Source organism: Hyperoodon ampullatus (genome assembly GCF_949752795.1).
Source record: "Hyperoodon ampullatus genome assembly, chromosome: 12".
Lineage (NCBI taxonomy): Eukaryota > Metazoa > Chordata > Mammalia > Artiodactyla > Ziphiidae > Hyperoodon > Hyperoodon ampullatus.
The window spans coordinates 36,313,528-36,332,076 of record NC_136925.1 but is presented as its reverse complement, the minus strand read 5'-3'; the positions used below and the strand labels follow the sequence as shown (position 1 = coordinate 36,332,076).

Below are 18,549 nucleotides of genomic sequence, written 5' to 3'. Positions count from 1 at the left end.
TCCGGAGCCTTGGAAAACTTTTGTTCCCTGTATTTTCAGTTATTTTGACTTTTTCAGGTAGAGAAGAACTTTATAACAATTAGGGAAGTTCCGAAATGAAATGACCTGCCATTTTTCTGGTTGTAAATTTCTTTCTCGTTGCTAGAAATATCCAAGCAAAGGTTGAACCTGCCTGAGATGTAGCTCTGGGGATGCCTGCATTGGGTAGGAGTAGATGGGGTCAAACAAGTGAATTCCTACGAGCCGATGATTTGTTTCTTTTCAGTCATATTTTAGTCTATACAGGCATGTGACATTGGGAGCCAGGGTCTGGAGATGTGAAATGTCAGTTTCACTGGAGAAGATAGTTGGGAAGGATTCACAGATGTTGAAGGCGGAGAGTAGTCTCAAATGCTGGTCTCAAACGTGGACTTCATTTTGTAGAAAACGGGGAGGCATTGCATGTTTTCAGTAGGGGAATGACCTAGATTAAAAGGAAGGTGTTTTTTTGATTGCGGGGAGATTAATCTGGTAACAAGTATCCAAAGATTGGAAGCAAGAGTCCTGTTAGGAGACCAGGCCACCATGTGGATAGGCAGGGCTAGATAAGATGACATGTGAGAGGCATCCAAGATGACTTTGAGCCTCAGGAACTGAGGCTGGCTGGTGTATAAGAATTTGTGGGGTCGGAAAGAGAGTGTTTAATATGTAATTCTAACTCATTTATTCAGTCAACAAATAAATTCATAAACAAATGTTTATTGAATGCACACAGTGCAGTGCTCATAGTGCCCTGAGGTTGGACTCATCATGCTGTTTTCATGAAGAACAAAACAAACACACATATACACCATATTAACAAGTTGAAGGAGAAAAACCATATGATCATCTCAATAGATGCAGAGAAAGCTTTCGACAAAATTCAACACCCATTTATGATAAAAACCCTGCAGAAAGTAGGCATAGAGGGAACTTTCCTCAACATAATAAAGGCCATATATGACAAACCCACAGCCAACATTGTCCTCAATGGTGAAAAACTGAAACCATTTCCACTAAGATCAGGAACAAGACAAGGCTGCCCACTCTCACCACTCTTATTCAACCTAGTTTTGGAAGTTTTAGCCACAGCAATCAGAGAAGAAAAGGAAATAAAAGGAATCCAAATTGGAAAAGAAGAAGTAAAGCTGTCACTGTTTGCAGATGACATGATACTATACATAGAGAATCCTAAAGATGCTACCGAAAAACTACTAGAGCTAATCAATGAATTTGGTAAAGTAGCAGGATACAAAATTAATGCACAGAAATCTCTGGCATTCCTGTACACTAATGATGAAAAATCTGAAAATGAAATCAAGAAAACACTCCCATTTACCATTGCAACAAAAAGAATAAAATATCTAGGAATAAACCTACCTAAGGAGACAAAAGACCTGTATGCAGAAAATTATAAGACACTGATGAAAGAAATTAAAGATGATATAAATAGATGGAGAGATATACCATGCTCCTGGATTGGAAGAATCAATATTGTGAAAATGACTCTACTACCCAAAGCAATCTACAGATTCAATGCAATCCCTATCAAACTACCACTGGCATTTTTCACAGAAGTAGAACAAAAAATTTCAAAATTTGTTTGGAAAAACAAAAGACCCCGAATAGCCAAAGCAATCTTGAGAACGAAAAACGGAACTGGAGGAATCAGGCTGCCTGACTTCAGACTATACTACAAAGCTACAGTAATTAAGACAGTGTGGTACTGGCATAAAAACAGAAAGATAGATCAGTGGATCAGGATAGAAAGCCCAGAGATAAACCCACGCACATATGGCCAACTTATCTTTGATAAAGGAGGCAGGAATGTACAGTGGAGAAAGGACAGCCTCTTCAATAAGTGGTGCTGGGAAAACTGGACAGGGACATGTAAAAGTATGAGATTAGATCATTCCCTAACACCATACACAAAAATAAGCTCAAAATGGATTAAAGACCTAAATGTAAGGCCAGAAACTATCAAACTCTTAGAGGAAAACATAGGCAGAACACTCTATGACATAAATCACAGCAAGATCCTTTTGGACCCACCTCCTAGAGAAATGGAACTAAAAACAAAGATAAACAAATGGGACCTAATGAAACTTCAAAGCTTTTGCACAGCAAAGGAAACCATAAAGAAGACCAAAAGACAACCCTCAGAATGGGAGAAAATATTTGCAAATGAAGCAACTGACAAAGGATTAATCTCCAAAATTTATAAACAGCTCATGCAGCTCAATAGCAAAAAAACAAACAACCCAATGCAAAAATGGGCAGAAGACTTAAATAGGCATTTCTCCAAAGAAGATATACAGACTGCCAACAAACACATGAAAGAATGCTCAACATCATTAATCATTAGAGAAATGCAAATCAAAACTACAATGAGATATCATCTCACACCAGTCAGAATGGCCATCATCAAGAAATCTAGAAACAATAAATGCTGGAGAGGGTGTGGAGAAAAGGGAACACTCTTGCACTGCTGGTGGGAATGTGAATTGGTACAGCCACTATGGAGAACAGTATGGAGGTTCCTTAAAAAACTAAAAATAGAACTACCATATGACCCAGCAATCCCACTACTAGGCATATACCCTGAGAAAACCATAATTCAAAAAGAGACATGTACCAAAATGTTCATTGCAGCTCTATTCACAATAGCCCGGAGCTGGAAACAACCTAAGTGTCCATCATCGGATGAATGGATAAAGAAGATGTGGCACATATATACAATGGAATATTACTCAGCCATAAAAAGAAACGAAACTGAGCTATTTGTAATGAGGTGGATGGACCTAGAGTCTGTCATACAGAGTGAAGTAAGTCAGAAAGAGAAAGACAAATACCGTATGCTAACACATATATATGGAATTTAAAAAAAAAAAATGTCATGAAGAACCTAGGGGTAAAACAGGAATAAAGACACAGACCTACTTGAGAATGGACTTGAGGATATGGGGAAGGGGAAGGGTAAGCTGTGACAAAGGGAAAGAGAGGCATGGACATGTATACACTACCAAACGTAGGGTAGATAGATAGTGGGAAGCAGCCGCAGAGCACAGGGAGATCAGCTCGGTGCTTTGTGACCGCCTGGAGGGGTGGGATGGGGAGGGTGGGAGGGAGGGAGATGCATGAGGGAGGGGATGTGGGAACAGATGTATATGTATGACTGATTCACTTTGTTATAAAGCAGAAACTAATAAAAAAAAATAAAAAAATAAAAAAAATTAATAAAAAAAAAATAAAAAAAATAAAAAATAAAAAAAAACAAACACACATGCATTCCACGTGCAGCCTAAAAGCCCATTGTGGTGAGCCTCATTACGGGGCAATGTATGCATTCTTTGAGAGCACCTTAGAAACAATGCCTGTTAAAAAACAGAAACTGCTTTCTCTGAACCTCTGCATATAGTAAGTAGGTCCTTCACTTTTATGAAAATGTCTGATTGCGTGTTTGCCTTAACCACAAGGAAATCAGGGCAGTGGAACTGACGGTGGCTTTTATGTTTCACAATCAAGTCATATTTATTCATCATAGCCCCGTACGTCTTTCTATCTTAAAATACATGAATACCCCTAAACTCTAAAAACTCATCAAAGTGCCATGTTCCACTTGTGTCTGTACCACTGGCTTTCTTTCCTCACGTTCAGAACCTTCCACTTTCTATTTAACTTCTTGCTGCACAGTTTGAGACTGGGAATAGGTTTATTATTCCAAAGAACAGATGGCTGAGCCTTTGAGAGCCGGTGCATTTCTGCAGAGACTATGCATAGAGCACTTAGCCCATCGTTGGTGCTCAAGAAATGTCCCAAAAATTAAAACAGATTTTTTAAATAGACCGACTTCGCTGTCATTGAGGTGCCCCACAGGAGTTTTTTAAATCTCCAGTGTTCCAAAAATGTCCAGCCATCCTTTGGAAAGCAGACTAAAACAATCTGAAATAAACACTTCCCTTTATATTTTCTGCCCAAAGGTGACCCTTGAACTCTCCCCCACTCCTCCAAAGTTAAAAGTCTAGAAAAGAGATAGGGTTACAACCTTCCAGTGCCAAGCTAGTATTTTTAATGTGAGCACAGCTCAGAAATGTGCAGCGCCTCCCGAAGTTCTTCGTGTACTTGTTTTACAAGCTAATGGGGGCACAGAGGTTGCCTTCTGCCCAGTTCTGTGAGTGAGGGAATGTCTTGTTCCCTGTCTGCGTTGAGCACGGAATTTCTGAGCAGCTCTGCTCGTCACACGTGTCTGCCATCCTTAGCACAGGCCACACAAGGGGCTCTGTCACGTCTGATGGGAAGGGAAGCTCAGCGCCCTTCATGAACATTCTCCTTTCAACCTGTCAGCCTCTAAAATTAGGCAGGAGTCGCTCTCACCAGACATTCCTCTCTGCAAAGGGCTTGCCCTTGACCGCTTTCCTTCACCTTGCGTGGACGAGCACGTCCCATTACCCGTGATAACGAGAGGCCTGGCGTTTGCCTCAGAGAGCACCAAGTCTGAACCAGATTAACTGTGGGGCTGAAGATGGTTTGTTTGGGGAACTTAAATGGTCTCACATGTTAGAATGTGTTCGCAAAATTGATTTTATTATTAAATGTATTATTATCTCCAGAAAAGTCACCATTTCAGCAGAGAGAGCTGATCTGTTCATAACTGATGTCATTCTCTTGAAGAACAGTAATGTTCCCTTGGTTTGTTATGTTCACTTGCTCCTCCTTTTCCTTTAAAGGAAGATGTTTTTATTTCATCTCTATGAAGCCAGATTCACGTGACAGCTGGACATGCATACAGATATACATGCATATCCAGAGAAAGACCACTTGATATTTGGTGATGCCTCGGCACAGTCATGCGGACAATAGGGATGGTCATTTCTGACATTTTTGACTTATATAAAGTATAAACCTTTTCTCTCTTTTCCTCAAGAGTTTTTTTAATTTAAAGGATTCAGATCAAGGATCGGTGAGCTCTTATCTGTCAGTCATTCGTTAGAATAATGGTTTTAAATGTGCAAAATTAGAAGCTGCTTTAAACTGATTACTTATCAAGTTGGGGTTAGTTTTTCTTATGATTCAAGCATTTTTTGTTTCATTTCTGAAGTGAATTGTGCCTTTTAAAAATACTATTGAAACTGAATTTTTTTAGTAGAATGGCATGGCAGGATATAGTGGGGGTTTTATCATTCTTTTAATAATCTGTCCTCAAGATGGTAACACTGATGACTGTTTAGAGAAGCATCATCTTTCTAAGCAGACCCATTCTGCTTTAAAAAATAATAATAAGTAATAACTCCTGTATCTGGAATATGGCTTTTGACATGCTTGAATGAATCTCCTTTTCAAGAGGGTAACGAAGACAAAAAAGCGAATAAAGCATAGTATCTTTGCCAGAATACTTGTCCTCTGGATTTCCTAGAGGCCAGTGATCATTGTCTTTGGGGTGGGGGTAGGGAGAATATATTAAATCTATGTCAAAGTTTCTAACGTTTGCAAAATTTTGCATAATTACACCCAGTAAAGATGCTTACAAGGAAGTAATAGCTTGAAGTGAATTACTTTGTAATAGGGTAGAAAAAACTCTGGACCAGGGACTTGGTGTTAATTTTATGTAAGCTAGCAGTGTTACCTGGCAGTTATCTTTATGGATCTTGGGTTTCTCGTTTCTAAAATAAGAGAGGGTGACCAGCTCGGTGAGGTTGCAGAGTGACATTCTCTCCTTGTATCTGAAACATTTATTGATTTATTTATTTATATTTATTTTTTGTGCATTGGGTCTTCGTTGCTGCGTGCGGGCTCTCTCTAGTGGCGAGCGGGGGCTACTCTGTTGCGGTTTGCGGGCTTCTCATTGCGGTGGCTTGTCTTCTTGCAGAGCACAGTCTCTAGGTGCGTGGGCTTCAGTATTTGTGGCATGTGGGCTCTGTAGTTGTGGCTCGCGGGCTCTAGAGCACAGGCTCAGTAGTTGTGGCGCATGGGCTTAGTTGCCATGGCATGTGGGTTCTTCCCAGACCAGGACTCGAACCCATGTCCCCTGCATTGGCAGGCAGATTCTTAACCACTGTGCCACCAGGGAAATCCCTGAAACATTTTAAATACCCAGAATTGGGGATGATCATCTTGATTCCCCAGGGCTGAGAAAGAGCTGACACCAGCTTTCTTTCCCAGGTGGAACAGTCTCGCGACTGCTTGAAAATACCCATCTCTGTCGTCTATCGAGATACAGCATGAGCTTCCCAGAGGGTGTGCTTCCTTATTGCCTTGTCGTGCTGAATGTTCTTGGTTTTAAATGTGGAGTAGCATTATTATGCTGCTGTGAGAATCTAGAAAATGAAGTACTTAAGTTTTAAAGGGGAGGAACACGGAATTAAGGCAGGAAACATTCTAAAGTCAGTGTTTGATCAATCTCTGGTTGGCTTACTAATGTCTAGAAGTAACTGTGGCTTTGAATCGCTGTCGTGATGTTTATTTTTCATCTGTGGTGTCCCTGATGAAGGTTGCATCTCAAAACACGATAAAATAGTCCCTCTCATGTGGTCTCACGGATGCTTCCAAAGACACTCTGTCTTAGATTCTTCGGTGGTGCTTGTGTCGGTGAAGGTGGACGGGTGTGCCAGGGGAAAGACCTGGTGCTGACACTGGCGTCACAGGCTCCTGGTTGGACTGGATCTATTGCACGGGCCGTTTGCTCTGCTGCTGACAGGAATGGAGTAGACGGGGCCCGTCAGCCTCACATGATGAGTTGTTGGACCTGGATGACGGACAGACTTTTTCTGTTACTCAAGTGGGTGCCTGCTGGATCCCATGGGAGCACTTTGTTGTCCTGTCCGTTAAGGGTCCCATAAAGGCTCTGGCATCCCATCAAAGGTCTGTGCCCGCAGTGGACACTCAAAATGAACGGGTGTGTATTGTCAGCTCACTCTCATTTGGTTACAATTATGAGGGGGAAAAGTCTTTTTGCTTTTTAGCTTGAACCTGGGTGGTGGTGTAGCAATAAACTATTGAAAACAGCCCATGGGTTCAAGCTTCAGCAGTCGCCTCCTCATCAAGCAGTAACGGCTTGTGTATCATATAAATAGATAAAATATATTCTGGTTGTTATGTGTTACTAATAATAGTTCGAGGCTCCACTGCTCCTACCCCAGCTTCACTTTAGCCAGTGAGAGGCGTCAGGGAGACCAGGTGGGTTTGAGGCTAGTGTGGCAGAGAGTTCAGAGCAGGGTCACCAGCACACGTGCACGAGGAGAGGCCTGAGAATTGAAGTGGCCGAGTGATGCCTGGGCGTGGGGTCCTTGGCACAAGATGTGATTCTGAGAGTTGGCAGTTGGGTGGCTGAGGAGAGAGTGAAGTAAGGGACCACTGCTACTACCCAAAATGAGAGAGCCCCAAAGAGGAGCCTGTACAAGGTATACCTAGAGCACGTTGGCTTGGAGATGTGGACGGGCCACCCACCGTGTGACATCACAGCCCTCACAGTGGAGCAACCTGAGGGGCTTTCTAACGAGCCCCTCACGGGGACCTGCAAATGTGGGCGTGAAGGTCCTTAGCACGGAGTAGTTTATTGGAACTCACTGAGATGGCAAACGGGGGATTTGCAGAGAGAAAAGAGAAGACCAAGTATAGAAAACTGCAAAACAGTAGCATTTGGCAGCAGGAAGAAGAGCTAGTAATGGATCAATTAGGAAGGTTGAAAAAGAACTAGAGAAATACTGCACCCAGGAAGCCAAAGAAGCAGTTGCCAGATAGGGACCGAAACAGATGAGGCCTGGGAAGAAACCAATTCAAAAATGGCATTTCTGAAAAATGGGGAAAAGAATTATTCTTTAGTAAATGGTGTATAATAGTTGGCTATTTGGGGAAAAGTAGTTAGATACCAGATCATATGTAAAAAGAAACTTCATTTGGATAACCATAAATGTAAAAATTCAAAATGAAAATATAGACAAATATTTTTACAACTTGGGGTGAGGGAGTCCTATCTGTATATGTGCTATGTAAATATATTCAAGATACCACAAAGAAAGTTTAAAAACAGGCTATAGACTGGGAGGCAATACAAACAAAATATATGACAGAAAGAAAGGTAAATGTCCTTAATGTAAGAAGAGTTTCTATTAACTAATCAGAAAGGTAAAACACACTGAAAGCGTGGGCACACTTTGTTTTCTGAGGAAGAGATATAAAATGACCAATTAACAGACGAAAATCTTTGCTAATTTAAAAACTGAGTCTTAAAACTGGTGAGATGGTAATGTGTGCCTATTACACTAGCAAAAATTAAAATCCATCTTAACACCCACTGCTAATAAGAAATTGACACTTAGGTAATATTGTCATTAGGAGCTTAAGTTGATACACCATTTTTAGATAATTATTTGTCAGAATCTATTGAATTCTTTTTCAGTGAATTTTTTAATTGGAGTATAGTTGATTTACAGTGTTACATTACTTTCTGCTGTATAGCACAGTGAATCAGTTATACATATACATATATCCACTCTTTTTTAGATTTTCCCATATGTCATTACATAGTATTGAGTAGTTCCCTGTGCTATACAGTAGGTCCTTATTAGTTATCTATTTTATATATAGTAGTGTGCATGTCATTTCCAATCTCCTTCCTCCGTTTCCCCCATAACCATAAGATTGTTTTCCACATCTGTAACTATTTTTATTTATAAATAAGTTCATTTGTACCATTCTTTTAGATTTCACATATAAGTGATATCGTATGATATTTGTCCTTCTCTGTCTGCCTTCACTCAGTGTGACACTCTCTTGGTCCATCCATGTTCCTGCAGGTGGCATTATTTCATTCGTTTTTATGGCTGAGTAATATTTCATTGTATATATGTAGCACATCTTCTTTATCCATTCCTCTGTCGATGGGCACTTAAGTTGCTTCCATGTCCTGGCTATTGTAAATAGTGCTGCAGTGAACATTGGGGTGCATGTATCTTTTCGAATTATGATTTTCTCCAGATATATGCCCAGGAGTGGGATTACTGGGTCATATGGTAGCTCTATTTTTAGTTTTTTAAGGAACCTCCATACTGTTGTTCTCCATGATGGTGTACCAATTTACATTCCCACCAATGAGGTGGATACCTCATTGTAGTTTTGATTTGCATTTCTCTAATAATTAGTGATGTTGAGCATCTTTTCATGTGCCTTTTGGCCATCTGTGCAGTACGGACCATCCATGTGGGTGTTACTCTGTCCTGCCTGCCACAGACCGCTTGCTGCACTCTCCTCCGAATCCCTGAAGCTCCCTCTCTGTCCCAGCTGATCTCCCCGCCACCGGTGAGGGGGCTTCCCTGAGTGCAGGAACCTTTCCTCTCCTCTAGCTCCCCGCCGACAGGGGTGCAGGTCACGTCCCGTTTCCTCTTTTTTTTCCTTTCTTTCATCCTACCCAGTTGTGTGGGGATTTTTCTTGTCCTTTTAGGTGTCTGAGGTCCTCTGCTAGGGTTCAGCAGGTGCTCTGTGAGAATCGTTTCATTTGTAGATGTATTCTTGATGTACTTGTGGGGAGAGGTGAACGCCACATCCTCCTATTCTGCCATCCTGGCTCTAACTCCTCTGTTGAATTTTTAAATGCACATACACTTTGATTTAGCAATCTCATGTCTAAGAACATATCCTATAGAAATCATAGCATGAGTATATAAGATTTGTGTAAAAGGGATTTATTCTATCAATCGTTGTTGGTAACAGAAAAAGAATAGTCTGAATAGCCTTTGGTGAGCAGAGGGTTAAATAAGTTTGTGTACTTTCATACGATGAAGTACTAGGCAGCCACTTTTTTTAAATGAGGTAAATCTGGGTATCTTTACCTGGAAGGAATTCCATATTAGGTAGCTGAGTGGGGAGAAGCCGACTAAGTTTTATCCCAATATTGGCCTGATTCTGTGTATTGCCTTTTAATAATAACCTGTGTATGTGAATACGTGTAAACAGATGTGTCTCTATAAGCATGTGGAAAAGTTCAGAAGGATCTATACCACTAGGGTAGAGGTAGGGATGGAGGAGCAAAGACAAAAAAAATTCATCACTGCTCTTTGAAAGGGCAGTGGTGAGGACAGGACTGAACGAGGCAGGCAGGTGTGAGCTGTGGGTGTAGGTTACTGTGGATATGTTTGAGCAGGAAGGAAGCAGGAGATGGAAATTTAGTTTGAGGGACAGACATGGCAGTGCAAAAGATTTGGGGCATTGTTGTTGTTATGTAGGATAGGAGAAATTTGAGTCTGTTTGTATGCCAAGGAAAGGGAGACAATACAAAAAGAAACAGTTGTGGTAATCAGAAGAGTGTGGTAGTAGTGGACTTATAAGAAATGAATGATCCTTCTTTCTCTGGGGTTCAGAGGGTGACTGAAGTTGGCAGAAGGTTTTTCAAGAACTCCAAGCAGATGGCCCCCATGAAGATAGGAAAGGCCGGATGCAAATGGGTGGTGTTGGGAATGGAAGAAAATGGAAAACAATGGAAACAGCTCGGAGATGTGCTAAATCTGCAGGTTTGGTCATTCACCTCGTACTTGTGGGATCAGAATTTCTGGGAATGAAGCCTAGGAAACTGCATTTTTAACATGTTTATCACAGATGCTTAGGCCCAACCAATAAGGTTCAAGAACCACTAGTGTAGACTATGAAGTGGAGCTTTTTGGTTTGGCCAGGTTTGGGAAGCAAACGGAAACAAGGAGTTTGCTAACTTTTCTTCCTTAACCAGGCAAATCTAGAAAGAAACTTACCCACAAAGCTTCTCAAAGAAAAGTTTTGAAGAAGTGCCTTCAAGAGGAAAGTCAAAGGAATGGAAAGAGCATAATGGGAAATAGCTGGGCTATTTTTAATGTCTGTTTCTAACATGTCCACATGGATTCCTTCCATAGTTATCCAAAGACTCAGGCGTCAATCTGCCCTTCTGTTGCAGTCAGGTTAAGGTTTATTGTCATCAGTTGCCGTTCCATAAATGGAAATGGCAAAAAACACTGCTCTGTGTGTGTATATATAGAGATTTGATAATGTCTTTATACATGTATATACGTTAAGTGTGTATGTTTATTTCAAGTCTGAAATAGCCTTCTTTTAAGGAGTTGTCTTGACGATGATTCTATTGTAGTCATCCTCACAGCACCCTTTCACTTTTGGACAGCATTCACAGTGTTGTTATTTTAACATCTGAACTACACCAACTTAAAACTTGGGTATATTTTTGCAGCTATGGGCATAAGGGGGCCTTTGTGCCTTTGATTATATTCCACAAGGATGCCTCTGTCCTGGAGCCAGATGCGAGCATTGCAGACCGAGGTGCAGGCACTAGAAATCCTACAGGTGGTAGCAAGCAGAGTAGTGCCAGAGGAGGAAGCCATGTTGCCCCGAAGCAAGAAGACAGAACACTTTGCAAACAGGAGGCTCTGAGGGTCAGCTCAGTAGGGACAGTAGTGCACCAGTCCAGCTGACCGGGTGAAGAGGAGGGCTCAGCCGGGCTGGAGAGGGATTAGGTGCCGGGGCTGGGATTTAAGGATAGGTGGGAAGTCAGGAGCTAGCCGGGGGAAACGCTCTTTTTTAAGCAGATGATTCAGTTAGGGTAGAATCGTGTGAGACAGTCCCCTGCCCACCCGCCCCCATGCTGTCTCCTCTGTGGTGAGAACGCGCCTACCTGAGGGCCTGGGTTTTAGCTCATTAGCCCCAGCCGTCGCCTGTACCTCTTACTCTGCATTTGCTTGTACCGCCCACACAGTGACTCTCTATTAGTGGCTCCTAACTGGCACTAAATAACTTTAACTAAAACCCTGTCTCCTCTGATAACTTTGAACTCTGCCATGTATTTTCTCCATAATTCCTAAACAGTCAACTTTACATATATCTCAGTATTTCTCTCCAAAGGCAGAAGCAAATGCTTGTTATACTGTTCCTTGGCAGGTTTCAAAAAACGACCAGGACTTCCCTGGTGGCGCAGTGGTTGAGAGTCCGCCTGCCGATGCAGGGGACACGGGTTCGTGCCCCGGTCTGGGAAGATCCCACATGCTGCGGAGCGGCTGGGCCCGTGAGCCATGGCCGCTGAGCCTGTGCGTCCGGAGCCTGTGCTCCACAATGGGAGAGGCCACAACAGTGAGAGGCCTGCGTACCGCAAAAAAAAAAAAAAAAAAGACAAGACTCGCAGGCATTAATGGTGGCCATGTAGTGCCTTTCTCCAAATCTGCCTCACCTCCCCCCTGCCCGCCCCCCACTGTTTATTCCCAAGGACTTTGTGGACACTTTGCACGATAGAACTGCTACCTTAAAAAGCTTTGGATAGAATATGGCTCCAAGTCACACTACCTGTAGAGGTTTATGTCCTTGACTGTGATGTGTTAGGTCAGCAAGACATTTCTAAGCTGGGGCACTTTCCAGGTGTCATTTGGGATAAAGATACCATGTCTGACCAGAGAAAGCTATTTACAGATTGTCTGTCTGGAAGAAGCCATTATCAGCTTTGGGTGACTTAGTGCTTATTCTGGGGCTTACCGTTTGAATAACATTTCATGTTCTCTTTCTAATCCTTTTTCTCTGATTCCTTTTATCCAAAAAGTCATGAACCTAGAAATGTTAACTGAACTTACCAGATTCAGGAAGGTTTGATGAGCCTTAATTATCAATCCTGGAGAAAGTGTCTTTGTTTAATCAGAAACAATAGGATTTCTGTGTTGCTCCTTATCTACTCTCTAAAGCTAACATACGTTTTGTTGTTGCTAACATTTAATTAATAGTTGAACCTAGGAAAATGAAGAGGAGTTGAGTGTCTTAACATTTAGAGAGGACGTTGAATATGAAATGTCTTTCCTAGAAAAAAAGTCTTCCTAGATTGGATTGTTTGGCAGAAGAGCCAAATCTGAGTTTCCGCGGCCGGGAGGGGCGCTCGGGAGCAGAAAACTGAATGCCTGTTCTCTCTCTCTTTTTTTTTTGCGGTACGCGGGCCTCTCACTGCTGTGGCCTCTCCCGTTGCGGAGCACAGGCTCTGGACGCGCAGGCTCAGCGGCCATGGCTCACGGGCCCAGCCGCTCCACGGCATGTGGGATCTTCCCGGACCGGGGCATGAACCCGTGTCCCCTGCATCGGCAGGCGGACTCTCAACCACTGCGCCACCAGGGAAGCCCTGCCTGTTCTCTTATATGGGCCTCGTGGAGACCCTAAGAGGTGGGCACAGTGGCCACATTTTAGGGATAAAGAACTAAAGCTGAGTGAGGACAGACTTGCCAGGGGTCACCTAGCTTTTGAGAGTGGAAGAAGAATTCAAAGTCAAGTCTCCCTGTATTCACTACTACACACTGTCTCCATAAAAACTGAAATATGCTTCACCATCAACTAGCCCTTTAGTGGTACTGGATTTTCATGGTGCTGCTCTACAGCTTGAAGAATTTACTACCTGTCTGTTTTTCCCCTGTAAAAGCATGCAAGTGTTTACTCAGAAATGCTAAATCTAGCTGTTCTGCTTTCTTTTGTTCTAGATTTTCTACCCTAGCAAGGATGGTACAAAGATTCCAATGTTCATCGTGCATAAAAAGGGCATAAAACTGGATGCCTCTCATCCCGCTTTCCTATACGGCTACGGCGGCTTCAACATATCTATCACACCCAACTACAGGTAAGCGTGGCACCTCGGAACTTCAGCGTGCATCTGATCTTCTCCAGACAGTGAGGAGAAACCAGAGACTGGTCTACTGCCTCTGCACCTGAGCCCCATCCCCTTGGTCCCCATAGGGGAACCTGGATCAAGACAACACTGATTCCTGAGCAGATCTTATCTTTGTTCATTTGTGCAACGAGTATTCGTTAAGCCTGCTCTGTGTTGGGAACTGAGATGAGTAAGGAAGTGTCCTTACACCATTTTCTTCCCTGAACCAGTAGATATGCTGGTAGTGTCAGTAGAGACCACCCGAGGTACAGGAAAAATGTTGAAGAGAGGACCACATGGGTGTATGGTCTGATTACCTACCTCACACTCTCCTTTCCTCTGATCTTCAACATCCAGGAAATTAGCAGCCAGACCATCTTGAGCCTCAGGTTGCAGAAGCCCACAGTTTCCCCAGTTACTAAAAGGAAGAGTGAAAAAATTTCAGAAATAGTTCTCAAAGCAAAATTAATTTTAGTTAACAGCAAACAGAAAAATAACCTCACTCAGTACTGTTAGGGTCAGAGTGGAAAGAGAAGGAGGAAAACATAAAATCCAAACTTTCTAAAGAAGCTTTGTGCTATAGTTTCTTCTGTTTATTTCTAGAAAACATTCTCCAGCCCTGGGCACTCCGTTCTTATTTTCTGGTCAGTGTGCCTCATCTCCTCCACCTCTCTCACACCTAGTTTCAACGTCTAAATTTTTGTAAAACTGGAAAATCTGTTTAAAATTCATATTTCAGAAGGAGCTTTCTTTTTTTCAACTTGAACAATTTGGAGAGAGATACTGGGAGAGATGGTAGCAGGGGCCTTTACCGGGTGTGTAACAAGCATAGCACCATTCATACCAGGGCTGTGTCACGTGGGTGGCAGTATTTTGGTTGCCAAGACAGTTGTTTAAAAGGAGGTATACTGAATGCTCCTGAAAATGTATGAGCTTTGCAGTTAATCACTAGTCAGAAGTTACAACATTTCACTTAAATCGAGCAATGTAAAAGCACTGGACTTCCACGTAGATGACAGCATGTGTGGAGCATCTTCAGGGCTGTGTGTGCAGGTGCGGGTGTGGTGGAGGAAGACAGCAGCCCTCACTGGGCAGTTAGTGGCAGGTTAACTGTTTTTACCATCTCTCAGCGTGTCCAGGCTCATCTTTGTGAGACACATGGGCGGCGTCCTTGCAGTGGCCAACATCAGAGGAGGTGGGGAGTACGGAGAGACGTGGCATAAAGGTGAGGTATCTTCTCCGCAGAAACGCCAACACGGCATAGCCCAAGCCGAGGGGAGCAGGGGCAGAAAAGGATGCTTCCAGACACACTGCAGGCACCAGTCCCCCTTTCAACTTAAACAGCTCAGTCTTTTCAGTTTAGTTTCCTTTGCAATATAGTTTAATGAAGGACACCTTTTTCAGGCGCATCTCCTACATACCATAATCAATTTTTTTTTTTTTTTTAGCAATGTATAAGGTACATTTTTATCTAGCACTGTCAGAAGTGAGTCTGGGGGATACTTTTGGTATTTATTGTGTCTCCTTCTCCCGTTAGCCTGGCTTTTACTGTTTAGCATTATTGGCTATCTCAAAACAGACTGCAAAAACAGGCCATTTTCTCTTAAAAGAAAAGAGCATTCTAAAATAGAGCTTTCCTATTCCCAGTTCGGGCATCTTTTGCTTGTTTTCTCTGATCTTCCCACCATTGCTAAGAAATAGCATCCTCCTAGTGTTGCTGCTGGGACTCGAATAAAACCTGCACATGATAGATAAACACAAGAACACAGTCATTTTTCTTTTCTGGTTTTAAATGGTTCAGTCCCTGATCTCTGGCCTCCTGAAGCATGTATTCTAGTTGATTGAGGAAACTGCTCCTGTATTCAACGTTATTCCCCCGATTATCATTCTTAAAAAAAAAAATTATGGCAATCTTTATTTTTAAAGCCCCATCTCTTCCTTTTCTCTCTATGTGGAGCACACCCCGTCTCCCAGGCTTTTGTGTATCTGGAATGCATAGACTAACCAATAACTTGAAGAAGATGTTCTTCCTTTACCTTATTCCTGTGTTTGGGGGAGGAGGGTGTGGGAAGCCCCTTCGCTCCCACCGGCTCCCTGCTTCTCCCCTCTCAACATCAGGCAGCCTGCGGGCACGAGGGCAGACCCCAGGGCTCAGGCTTGGCCAGCAGCACGCGGTGAGGAGGCTCTTCTCCCACAGCAGGAGCATCTGAGACCACCCTTTGGATCCGTACACCCACTTGTTCTTCTCTACCTCCTGAGGCCAAGGCTCTGGTTTTCTGCATCGATCAGATCAGCAAAGATGAGGGTAGATCTGTAAAGAGCTTTTTTCATGAGTACCTGTTAGATGTCAGCAGGCAGGAAAGGCCCAAGCCTAAATCCTCGGTCTTCGGCATGCACCCCAAGGACTGATGTCAGACAGCAAACTATTTGAGCGTCTTAGCAAGAGTGAGGGTCCCTAATGAACACATGGGCCCCCAGCCTGCCAGCCATCATTGGGCCAGCTGCTGCCAGGTGTCATCCTGGAAGGCTTTATTGATTGTCACTGTATTTGAAACAGCATAGAATTCATTGCATAATTTTGACTTGGACCTGATATTAGAGTTTAATTACACTAAACTCATTCTATGAAACTGTGATAGTAAGAGATGACTAAGAAAGGGGGAATAAAAGTAAAATCTCTACACACCTTATGTTGGATGTGCATCCCAAATCCATATGCTAAGTCTGGACCCCTTGACTCACCCAATTTCCTGGTTAAAAATGTTTAATGTACACACTTAAACACCCACCTGCACGGACTCCTGACCCAGTGGCCTTCTCCTCAAAGAACCCAGGTTCTTCGCCATAGAATTCCTCTGGTCCTCAGGTGTCCACCATGCTCTGGTAGGGAAGAGTGCCCTTGGTCTTGGTCAACTCTCTCATCTCTGTATTAATTATAACCAAGTTATTACCCAGAAGTCTTAAACGGGGGTGGAGTTTGCAGCTTGACTGAAGCTAAAAGTTGATTACCTCTGTTTAGACTGATCATAAACTTTCTTCTAATTTAGGCAGTGAGAGGGCCTGAAATGGAACTTTTCTAGTTAGACCCTAGCATACTGAACCTCGATAAATCTAGATTTCATTCTGTTAATTGAGTTTAAAATTTAATGCTCTTCAAAAAATATAGTCATATACCCAAAATATTATTATTCCTGGAAACTAAGTAATCCTAGCCATCCTAATTCACCAATACTTTCTTATTAAAATCTTAATAACATTTGTTTTGATATGAAAAAATTTCTTCAGTAGCACTGCTTCATCTTTAAATGAATTTCTGCAAAAATGGTTAATCTCAAATATCTCATTAGATCTATGTCTGCTTTCTGTTCATTTCATTGGCAGTTATTTCAGACATCCGTTCCTTTGTGGGCATGACTTTGACTTTTGGGTATTTACAAGGCCTTACAAATGTTCCTCTCTTTAAGTAGTTTCTTTGTTTGGCTCCACACTGGAATGGCTTCTAGATGAGAAAGCCCAGATTCTCTGAGGAGATGCTTGAGATCCTCTTCATTCAAGCCTAGAGAAACTAATGGGCTGCTCTGTGCAGCACCACGTCTGCACCTAATTCCTACCTAAGTTCTTTAAGTACCCATGGGCAAAGTCAGAGAGCTTCCTTCTCGAAATCACGTCCCCACCTCAGACTCCGGCAGAGAGGAGGGGTGAGAAGTGCACCTCTCTGCACAGAGCACTTTCTTTTTTTTTTTTTAATTTATTTATTTATTTTATATTTTATTTTTGGCTGCGTTGAGTCTTCGTTGCTGTGCACGGGCTTTTCTCTAGTTCTAGTGAGCAGGGGCTACTCTTCGTTGTGGTGCGCAGGCTGCTCATTGCGGTGGCTTCTCTTGTTGTGGAGTGCAGGCTTCAGTAGTTGTGGCTTGGGCTCTAGCGCACGAGCTCAGTAGTTGTGGCGCCCGGGCTTAGTTGCTCCGCGGCATGTGGGATCTTCCTGAGTCAGGGATCGAACCCGCGTCCCCTGAACTGGCAGGCAGATTCTTAACCACTGCGCCACCAGGGAAGTCCGCGCAGAGCACTTTCATCTTCCCAGGGAGGGGGCAGCGCGCTCATCCCCATTGTCACATGCTGTGTGTAACTCGAGGACTGGACTCTGCTCTGGGCCTTGTGTCAGGTTTGAGTCCAGCTCCTCCCAAAACACAGGTTCTTTTTGTTGACATGCTTTCACATTTTCATTCTCATGGTTGTCTGACATCATAACAGATCATCTCTTCCCTTTGGGGCATTTGCCTTTTAAGTTCTAAGAGGTTTTAGAAAAATACAAAGGCACTATATGGTAGCAGTTGTGGTACAGATGATGGATTTCCACAATGCATAACACAATTTAAATTGAGGCATTTTTCTAAATGTAGTGTTAGTCCATTGTGTTTAAGTTGATCAGTAGTTGAAACTATGCCCTATCATCATTTGAATTCCCCTTAGGTTAAAATATGATTTTTTTTTCTATGTTTTGTTAATTAACTATCTTTCACTTTGGCACATTGTAGGTGGTATCTTGGCCAACAAACAAAACTGCTTTGATGACTTCCAGTGTGCTGCTGAATATCTTATCAAGGAAGGTTACACGTCTCCCAAGAGGCTGACTATTAATGGAGGTTCAAATGGGGGCCTCTTAGTAGGTGAGAACTGGGATTTTTATTCATTGTACTTTACTAGTTAACTCTTGGAGTTTTCAGATACTCTGATTTACTTTGGCTCATGGATGGGAGCAGTGGTACAGAAAAAGCAAAACCCATTTGTATTTGGGCATCTAATTAATGACATTTGAAGACACAACTACTGACTCAACTCATCATAGCCTGAAAAGCCATTCCTCCTCCCTGTTCTGAGCTCTATCGGAC

At 42.7% G+C, this 18,549-nt stretch overlaps 1 protein-coding gene across 1 annotated transcript in view; it reads left to right on the top strand.

The window, feature by feature from the left end:
- The window catches only part of PREP (prolyl endopeptidase), a 143,709-nt gene that overhangs the window by 108,635 nt on the left and 16,525 nt on the right, over nucleotides 1-18,549 (top strand). The window contains exons 11-13 of the mRNA XM_079716332.1: nucleotides 13,491-13,627; nucleotides 14,788-14,882; nucleotides 18,196-18,327. Of these exons, the coding sequence (XP_079572458.1) occupies nucleotides 13,491-13,627; nucleotides 14,788-14,882; nucleotides 18,196-18,327 (364 nt within the window). The remainder of the gene's footprint in view (nucleotides 1-13,490; nucleotides 13,628-14,787; nucleotides 14,883-18,195; nucleotides 18,328-18,549) is intronic.